The sequence below is a fragment of the Mus musculus genome, chromosome 6 (genome assembly GCF_000001635.26).
Source record: "Mus musculus strain C57BL/6J chromosome 6, GRCm38.p6 C57BL/6J".
Lineage (NCBI taxonomy): Eukaryota > Metazoa > Chordata > Mammalia > Rodentia > Muridae > Mus > Mus musculus.
In genome coordinates, this window is record NC_000072.6 from 51459640 (window position 1) to 51470108 (window position 10469).

The window sequence follows — 10469 nt, forward strand, 5'->3', positions numbered from 1 at the left end:
CAGGAATATTAAGCATTACGGCAAGCAACAATGGGTAGAATAGAACTGGGCGTTCACCAGCTGCTCTTAAAAGACCTAGCTTTATTCCTAGCATCTTTCATACATACACAGGGCAAATTTTCTTGATGGCCACCTGGTGAAACCTCCCATTTTTTCCTACTTTAGGCTAGTGTCTGAGTTGACTCTACAAGACCATTTGGACATCTGCCCTTCCTTAAACTAGTTCAACCTTGACTTCCAGATAGTGCCCTATTGGGAGACTTGATGTCATGGGAGATACATCATCCCAAAAGTTCCACACTATTTGAAGCCTACTTACACATTAGTATGCTCAATCTTGAGCACAGCTATCAGACAATGTGTGATTTATCCCTTGTAATACCAACTTAGTACTCTGGGCCAAAATTGCTTCAGAATTTGTGGAAGCTTTCATGATGAAAACCATTTGTTCCCAGTCGGAGCTCAACAGGTACCAGAATGCTTCCTGAATATTCCTGACAGTCAAGTTGGACTTCCATCAGTTTAATGAGAGCTACCATGTTAGCTCTTCTGCGTGACCCAAGCTCAAGTTTCCAGTGGCAGTTACAGACAGACCAACTCAAACCAACCTCCAGAGTATGCAAAACTTATGCGCAACTTACACTCGTTTGTAAAAGCTAAAAACCAGATGCTAAGACACCTCAGTGATCCCTCCACCCAGAATTTCCTTTTAAAGTAGCACATACAACAAGCACAGTACCATATCTCCCATGAGTCATCATTTTCCCTTTTATGGGACTGCCTTAATTTCACTGTTTAAAAAACAATTGTGTGAGACTTTATTTTGCTTTGAAGTCCAAAAACAAACTCTTAATGGCGACGGGTATGTGTATGAGACTCACATGCAGCCTTGTCTGGAACATAGCCTTTAACTTCCCAAGTGCTGGGACTGAGGGCATGCACAACACTACCTAATGGGTTTGCTAGCTTTTCTAGCCAAAAGCCAAGTATTTAGAATGACTGTTGATACACTTTACAAGATGTTAAGAGCTCACATTTTTTAGCCATTGACTTACCTGTATATATTGCTTTATTGGCGTAAGCAAATGAAGTTAACTCTGGTTGTTTTAAATCAATTTCCCATTACTCTTAAACCACAGTACCTTAACCACTGCTACCCATTCACAATTGGAATAAAAATCAGTGTTTTGGTGTTCTGCAAAAGTGGTAACTCAAAACACTATCTGGTTAAAATCCATGGTTTCAAAATGCCACCATTAGTGTTCAGCATCAAGTTGTAGCAGTGCACAATTCATAGTAAGGTATATTTTATTAGACAGTAAATAATGCCTATTAATGCTTTTTTCTCCTATTAGTATTGAATGAGAACTAAATGTATAGTTCTGTGCAAAACTAGTCTAGCATTTATAGTGTCGATCTTGTAGACAACTGATGTTGATAGAACAAGATTCACACTTATGTGTAAGCATTACACCAAGTAATTTGGATACAAAAGTATTTATTTTATAAAACTTGTATTTAAAATAGAGCTCTTATCTGTCTACTCACAAATCCTAAAACAATACATTATCCTTTGCTAATTTGATGTTACCCTTTACAATCAGCATTTTTGTAATTTTATTAAGAACCTGTACTAAATGAAGTTTTAAATCAGAAAACATTCCCTTTTCTTAAAAGTGCTTCTTAAATGAAGGCACCAACAAGAACTACTTTCAGATGGTACAGAATTTCTTATTTCTTGAAGACTCTGTGGTTGACCACTTCTTCATTAGTTACCTGCAGCAAGACACCTTCCTGCCAAAGGAAAAAAAAAGTATCTGAAGAAGTTTATCATGTTTGTCCACAGAACCTAAGTAACTTCAGTGGTGGGTTTAGGATTAAAGCAGACTCACTGATGTGTATAATAAGCGCTCAATATCACATTTCTGAAAAGGCAATAAAGCCTAGAAATCAAGAGGGCTGTTTCAGGAAATTTCAATAGCCAACCTACAACATTTTAGGGCAGGACAATGGGCAAAAAATTACCACATTTTACCCCAACTATTTAGTACAGGGTACATAGAGGGTTTTGCTGCTGCTGTTGCACAGAAACTTCTACTGTAAGAAAACACTGTCAGACTCATCCCTGATAAGCATGTATAGTTGTTACCACAATAAACACAATGCCTTTAAATGCCTAGTTGACTCAAACTGCTTGAACCAGGATAGGTGAATGAATACACAAGGGTGGAATGATAGGTAAATCTCATTTATTGAACTTGCAGCCTAACTTTTACCTACCATTTTACTACCAACACCACTGAAGGAAGCAAGAAAAGCTTTATTAATGATCACTTGGCTTGCCTCAGCTGTTGAAATGAAGCACTTTACAGTCTTTGTGGCAGCAGAATATACTTGTCCATGGTTCATATCAATGCTAAAATTCCAGCAGGGAAAAAAATGATATGTTAAGCACCTGAATCTTCATGGAAAGGGAGGGGGTGAGAAAGAAGGAAAAAAAGGGAAAACAACCAAAATAATTTAAGTAAATGACAGATTGGAAAACAGGGTTTATAAAATTATCTTGAGTTTATTGTTAAACTCAATTTATAAGCTATGTTAAACTACATAAGAACTATACTGAAAAGACCATTGAAGAGTTTATTAGTTTATCTTTTAAGGGAGGAAAATTAAGAAAGAAAAAGTAAATAAGTTCTTACCTAAAGAAGTTTAACTGAAGCTTAGAACTACTTTGCTCTACACCCTCAGCTTTCGTTGGCATCCTTATCAACTACTGTAGTTAAAGCTTTGTAGATACAGCACAGTTTTTTAAGACTGGCTGCGATTAGTCGTCAAGAGTTCTCTTGTACTAGACCTGTGTCCCTGAAGAGTACCTCGCTGGGGTTATTTCCTTTCCTTGCATTGAAGAAGCAGCATCTAAAAGATCTAAAAAGGTGTTTCTCTTTGCAGAGATATCCCTTAAGTTAACTAGGTAATTTATTCCTGATGAATTTCAGACAACACACTTAAATCTGACCAGCATTTTTATCTTACACAAATACAACAACAGCTTTGCAATGGACCTTAATTATACTACCCACTCCTTAACTTATTTAAAATAAAAAGTCTATAATTACACAATTTCCTTTAGAATTATTTTATTAAATCATAAATGTACAACAGCTTCTTAACTCTACACACGCACTTAAAATTTTTAAAGGAAAAACGTTATGTCTTATTACACCATGATCCTGGCTAATAGCTTTTCAAAACTTTTGAGAAAAATCTTAAAAAAGGTTTCACATGTCACCTGAAACTTACAAATTTAACATTATCAAAGAAGGAATGCTTCTACACTCTTACAAAGACCACTAGAAAGAAACAACAATTAAAAAGCTAAGAAACTGTCTCAAAGGCATTTTTTTTTACAATCCTTCCTCCACAGTAAGGTAATGTTATTAAATAATCCAATCCATTCACAAAATGGCTGTCTGCATCTGCTCTGGTGTCTTCTGCCATACCACTGCATATTTATGCATGACTGAGATAAGAGTTTCCTTAACATTGTTATTTCCATAACCTGAAGCTGTTCTGTTACCTCTGGGCTCTCATCCTCTCCTATTTATACAGTGAAGCCTGTTTCAACAGAAGTAAAGAGTAAAAAAAAATAGGTTATGAAATTATCCATCTAACCAGATTTTAAGGAAAGATAACATGATCCTAAAATGCTTTTAACTCCTGCAGCTAGTTCTCCCAAGATAATAATAATTGTAAAACTTAAAAACTACTTACCCATGGTAAGTAGGAAGAAGCTTAATATCTGCTCCTTCCACCATAGCCACCACTTCCTCCACTTCCTCCAGGACCATAGTTCCCTGCAATGATTGAAACAAGAAAGCACACTTAGAACATATATAAATCTGAAGGTTTATGTCTGTATTGTGGAAATTAAGTTCTCTTTCAGCCTTGTGATAGTCTGTACACAGACCTGGCTGCCCTACAATGTAAATAAAGTGATTTTACTCCTTTTGAGTACTAATGATTAAAAGCACGTGAAAAGTGTGACACACCTTTCTAAGTCTACTACTTTCAAACACAAGCAAGCTTAAAATAGGTTGGACCTTATGAAGCTAAATGGCAGAGCATATTTGAGACATGATTTCATATGAAGGACAAGGAAGACTGAAAAACATGATCTCCATCTCCCCATTGCCAGGATTACTGGGAGTAAAATGATTGCTAAATTCAAGAGCTAATCACTAAATTGGGTGTGGTAGAAATCCTAGAATAAGAGACCCTATCTAAAAACAATGCCCCTCCAACCCATACTACCAACAAAAATCATTTAACAGTTACACGAGGACACTCTCCTTAGCTAGCATCTATTAGATTCCTCGCTTTCTGAGATGCAGAACTGTATGGACTTCCATGACTTCCCAATCACCCAGAAGAACTGTGTTTAATAATTACCTCCACCATATGGTCCTCCCATGTTCCTGCTACCCCCAAAGTTTCCACTCTTCATTGGACCATAGTTAGAAGGCTGCTGGTTATAATTTCCAAAATCATTGTAACTTCCACTTCCATAATTTCCTGTAAAAGAATTGGAATACCAGCTAAACCTCTGAAAAATACAAGCATCGAAGCCAAACTAATGTTTAATTTTTAAGACAAATATTTTCCAAAACAAAAGTACACAATACCTATCTATAATCCTACAATTTAAGAAATCTATCTAATCGACAGTAAAATAAATGTCATTAATTCTAATCCAAATTCCAACATAAAGGTTGTAGATGAATTTATTACCTCCTCCATAGTTGTCATAACCACCTCCGTAGCCCCCACCCTGGTTGCCATATCCAGGTCCTCCACCACCATATCCTCCTCTTCCTCCTCCATAACCAGGGCTACCTCCAAAATTGCCACCTATTATAAAATAAGCCTTTAAGTAATTGCTTAAATTTTTCAATTCCATTTGAATTGTCTCTATTACACTCATTTCTGGTTTTTCAAAACACATAAGATATTTGTTATATAAAGTCTATTCTAGAATAGACTCCAAGGCAAAGTAAATACCTATCCTTGGGTAAACACATAAAGCAACTTAAGATCCCAGAACTCTCCTTTGAATTGCTAAGTATTTCAAATTCATATGCTTTGTAGTTTTGAGGAAGAAACTCTGGCAGGCAGACCTGCATTTAAAGCCAATATGGACTACATGAAACCCAGGACTATCTAAGAGAGAGCTCCTAATATTGGTAACTTGTATTATCCCATATCACACCATATTCCAATTCCAATATTCTAGCTTTTTTTTCTACAATGCACAGGAACTCCTCACCTAAATAATTTTAAGTTTTATGAGATGAAACTCACAATTTTACACTGGTACAGTAGTTAGGCAAATTTGTTAATAACTCAAAAAAAACAATCACCTTCCAAAGCCAAATAACCACTTTGTTAGGCAAAACAAGTGATATACAAATTTAACCAAGCACCAAATGCAATGTTATTAAATATATCAAGATACATAAATCAAAATTTAATTAAAACTAACCTCCAGGTCCTCCTCCATACCCATTATAGCCATCCCCAAATCCACGTCCACTTCCGTATCCATCTGTTTATAAAAAGTAGTAAAATTAAACTTAATTTTCTCCACATTAGTATCTATCCCGGAATGATGATGACTGGGATCTCACTAGTTGATTTGTTGGGGACATTGAGGGAAGGAGGGTGTAATATTAATTCAACTCTACTACCAAGGCAACACATTTTTATTAATACTAAGTTTAGACCTATCAGAAAGCCTTACTTCAAACTCAACTTTCTTAAAACGAAGAAAGTATACAAAGTTTTATCATACCACACCACATTCATTTATATAAACTGAACCTAAAAACACTTCTGACAGCATTTTTAGACAGGGACTTATAGCCTTAGCTTGCCTTAAATTCAATGTACATCTATGTGTGTGACCTTTTTCTTTAATCATCCTGCAGCTTGTTACCAATTACTACTAAAGTTGCAGGTTATCTTGTCTGGTTTTCGGATTCATCCTTGGGCTAAGTGCATGCTAAGCACTATATATGCTCATCATGTGTAACCTATATTCAGGTCATAATTTCCTCATAATTTCCAATGTGTGTACACGTAGCTGATTCCTGTGAGCCTTTAGGACCCTGCTATTTCTTTTGGCTCTTTTTGAAAGTGTCTTACTTATATATATCCCATACTCTCTGTCCATTTCCAGAATGCTGAGAGCTCAGGCCTATGCTAACAACATCCAGCAGTTTAGAACTGCTTTAAAAAATTTTAACCTTATTGGTGTGTTGACAAAGCATGAGTACACTACATGAATCAGTTTACATGATGGTGGTCAGAGGGCAACATCTTAACCTTGTCTGAGCACAGGGTCTCCTTTCTTTCTCGCACTACACACTACAGGCTAACTGCAAAATTTATCTCACTGAAGACATTCTATTCAAAATGCAATCACACCCTTAAGAAACAAACTTACCAGATCCCCCCCTAAAGTTGCTTCCTGGTCCTGGTCCAAAATTGCCACCGCCACCACGAGAATCCCCAAAACCAAAGTTTCCTAGAACATAGTAATCTAATTAGCAGCAAGAACAAGACAATCACATATACATACATACACACATAAATAAATAACATTACCTCCTCTTCCACTCCTAGAACTTTGGACTTCCTGCATTTCTTGTCTAGACAATGCCTTTCTAACTTCTGCATTGTGACCATTTATGGTGTGATATTTTTGCACTGGAATAAAAACAATACCAACAGTAAGCAATTCCTATAATGTAAGCAACATTTTTTTATACAAAGCACACCTCATGAACAGACACTTACAGACAATTTTATCCACAGGATCATGGTCATCAAAAGTAACAAAGCCAAAGCCTCTTTTCTTTCCAGACTGCCTATCGGTAATTATTTCAATAGTATCAATTTTTCCATACTCTTCAAAGTAATCTCTAAGGTGGTGTTCCTCAGTATCTTCCTTAATTCCACCAACAAACAGCTTCTTCACAGTCACATGGGCTCCTGGTTTTCCAGACTCCTGCAATAATTACAAAGTTATCCTGACAGAAAAAAACCTTGATTACATCTAACTTGTATTTGTACATCTTAGGACGAATTCCTCCAGATAATAGGTTTTAAGAGGTTGGTCTTGGAATAACATGTACCCAAAAAAAAACAAAACAAAAAAAAAAAAAAACAGTACAAGAAAGGAGATCAATGTGTTTGGGTTTTCCTTACCTCTCTTGCTACAGCACGTTTTGGCTCAACTACCCTGCCATCAATGGAATGGGGCCTTGCAGCCATGGCAGCGTCAACCTCGGCCATGGATGAGAAAGTTACAAAGCCAAATCCTCTTGATCTTTTGCTTGCAGGATCCCGCATAACCTTTAAATCCAAAAGATAAGCATTTAATTTCCCGGCATTAGGTAGCAATATAAATTAGAATGTATTGATACTGGTATTCCCTAGTATTCACACCCAAACATACAGCCAGACTTTCAGAGTTAACGTACGTACCACACAGTCTGTGAGCTTTCCCCATTGCTCATAGTAGTTTCTCAAACTTTCTTCTGTGGTTTCAAAGCTTAAGCCACCAATAAAGAGCTTTCGGAACTGTTCCTTTTCTCTCTGCAAAGGGAAATACCATTTCAATTTTTATTTACACTTTCTTTGTATGCAGGAAATTAAATTCTTAAATATGAGGTGACCTGCTGGTAGAGTACCTTTTTCCTCTCCAAAGGAACAGTTTCTAAAGTTTTCTGGGGGGGAGAAAAAAAACTTACATCAAATTTAAACCATATGTTAAACTGCATATTAGTTGTGTTACACCAAAAATTGCCTGAGCTATACAAGTTTCAAAGTCACTAATATTCGATCTAACTTCTAATTCACGTAAACTTTCTTAGATTTTCTTCAAAAAAATTCAGAAAAACCATACCCAGCTCTTAGGTCATTTAAAGGGTATTAAAGAATTCTTTTGTAATTCATTAAATTCTACAACCCAAGTCCAAAATTTACTACTTTTTAGATTTAAAAAAAATTTAAAAAACCTGTTTCCAAATTCACCACTTCCAAGATTCAGTTTCTGAAAAGTGGCATATTTGCTTTTCCCTGAGCTGCCCCCTCTGGTGTTAATTGTAAGTATCTCAAGATGAAAAAAAAAAATCCTGCAACTCTGAAACAAGCTCCATGAAGAATGCTGAAACTCCAGATATCACCTTAAATCTGGTTTTGTCAGGCACTTAATACTGGCTTTCCAATAGCTAAGTACAAAAACTTATCAAGATGTTCATAAATTAGGTCATACTATCCAGGACCTATGACTGCACAACGAAATGAAAAAGCAAAATTATAAAACAAATCCGTTATTTTACTGTATAGCCTAAATTTGTAAGTTTCTCCAAAATGTGCTCAAAAAGCCAATGTTTACAATTTTTAGGTTTTGAAATGTTTAATAAAAACGACCAAAATTGTTTTAAATAGTCAAAATAGTTACAAAAGCCTTAATCAGGACTCCAAATAGTGTTTCTGGTAGCTCTACTAAAATGTCAGTAAATTGGCTTTCCTTAAACTAAGTTGCAAGTATTAAATACACCTTGTTTTTTCATATCACTAACGAAAGCAAAAGCTCTTTACTTACCTCGGGTTTTTTCCAAACTTACCAGACGTCCACTATCGATTATAAACAAGGTTATTTTATTTATAAGTGTGCTTAGAGTCAAAGAAAATAACCAAGGAGACCCCTTTCAATTCGAAAGCTAATGCTTATCAGTGTAATGATGCATCATAATTTCAAACAAATAAAAAATAAAAAAACCGAATGACCACGCTCAAACACTGTGACCCCAAACTAAGTTTTTATATAGCCAGGACGTGGATTTTCGTCCACTGAACCAGGCTTTAAGCGAAGGCTAACTATGAAAAGTCAGCTATTTCACTTCCTTAAAGTGAACACCACGTGCTAAGGATCCGTTGACTTTACCAACAAATTCGAAGATTCCCTTAAAAATGCTTATAATTTGAATTATTTCGATCCGAGGATCCTTTAAGCAGATAAAAGTTCTGCAATAAAAGGAAAGTAACCCTGCACTCAACATAGCCTCCCTAGCTTCCTGATGAGCGCTCCCATTTTTTCCACTTTGACTTCCTCCTACTATACTAATGCTCAAGTGCTTTACTACAGCACCCGTAATCTTACGTATTATGAAAAATAAAACGGTCTCTTTGCAGCGACGCTGCCTTCAGCCACCCGCCCAGGCCTCGGTTGTACTACGTTCTCTCTGCCTGTTCCAGTAAAGCTCGTGGAGCGCCGCCACCCCGCCCCCACCCCGCGCCTCGGTGGCTTCAGAAAGCAATGGCGCCATTTCGTCGAGGGGAAGGCAGAGAGCCTTTAGCGAGGTGCGCAGGACGCTGAAGACCCAAGCTCAAAACGCTAAATCCACCTCGAAACGGTATGAAGACTTCCAAAAGAAAGGAAAATCGCTAAACACGTCTACGCAGTGGTGAAAAAAGAAAACCAAACTAGTAAACCTAAAGCGTTGAAAGCAAAATCGTGGCGAGGAAGGAGACGGGAAAATGGCGGCCGCCAAATCCGGTTCCCGGGAGAGGGGGGAGGGGAAGCTTCGCAGACTCGCTCCGGGAAGCCGGGGGGGCCCCAGAAACGTTCCGCCGCGAACACAACCGAGCCCCTAGGCCCGCGCACATCGAAAGGCCAGCGATGGCCCGCTCACGCGCTACTTTAGCGGTCCAGCCCGGTCGCGGCGGGCACTTCCCATCCCCCACCCCAACTGAGGGAAATGGCGCCGGGCGGCTGAGGGCGGGGAAGGCGGTCGGACAATCAGAGGCCTCCTCCAACGACCCCTCAGAAACTCGCCAAGGCCAACCGCCACTCGAGTGGCCGCATCCCCTCCGCCGGACCACGGAGGCGGGTGGCCGGTTTCCATTGCGGTGCCTACGGCCTCGCCATGCCATTTTTAATAACTCATTGATTTCAAACCCGTTACCTCCATCGCGGACTCAGTCGCTTCAGCCCGATTTCCCGCAGCCGAGCGAGATGAGAAAGACCTCCGCGGACGGACGCGCACGGGACTCGTCCTGGCGCTGTGGGGAGAGCAGGCGATGGCCAAGAAACTGGGCCGCAAAGGAGCTCCTGCACACGGGACCGGCGCCGCTGCTACTGCCGCTGGAGCCGAGACCGCCGCTTTTCTAGAACCTTCCCCCCACTAACGCGTCTCCGCTTACGTCACGCCGTTACGTAAACGCCCTAACCGCCGCCAATGGCGGGAAGGGCCTACACTCTCCTTACGCCAAGTACGTGACACTCCCCCTTTAGGTACAGCGGGACTGCTTTACATCACTTGCGCAACTGTGTTCCGTGAATTGCGGAAGGCTCGCGCTCGGCGTGTTACTACGTCCGGAACTAGGTCCGGCCCCCACCTCCG

General features: G+C 39.0%; 1 protein-coding gene across 21 annotated transcripts; it reads right to left on the reverse strand.

Annotated features, from left to right (window-relative positions):
* Window positions 1-794: 794 nt before the first annotated feature.
* On the reverse strand, window positions 795-10409 carry Hnrnpa2b1 (heterogeneous nuclear ribonucleoprotein A2/B1). 21 transcript variants are annotated; one of them, XR_868866.3, is made up of 14 exons: window positions 10032-10257; window positions 7752-7787; window positions 7546-7656; window positions 7267-7413; window positions 6856-7066; window positions 6664-6765; window positions 6503-6583; window positions 5540-5602; window positions 4789-4908; window positions 4450-4572; window positions 3772-3854; window positions 2700-3615; window positions 2281-2416; window positions 1482-1794 (listed from the first exon to the last, which is right to left on the reverse strand). XR_868866.3 is itself a non-coding variant. In NM_001374745.1 (12 exons), exons 1-11 carry the CDS (start codon window positions 10035-10037, stop codon window positions 3793-3795), a joined length of 1062 nt encoding a protein of 353 aa, NP_001361674.1. In that variant the 5' UTR covers window positions 10038-10206; the 3' UTR covers window positions 795-1794; window positions 3772-3792. The 21 variants fall into 21 exon arrangements, 9 of the variants coding, with proteins under 9 accessions (NP_001361674.1, NP_058086.2, NP_872591.1 ...); XR_377483.4 differs by lacking the exon at window positions 2700-3615 and having other exon boundaries at window positions 1291-1794; window positions 2344-2416; window positions 10032-10245; XR_377482.4 differs by lacking the exon at window positions 2700-3615 and having other exon boundaries at window positions 1291-1794; window positions 10032-10245.
* Between the last annotated feature and the right edge of the window lie 60 nt (window positions 10410-10469).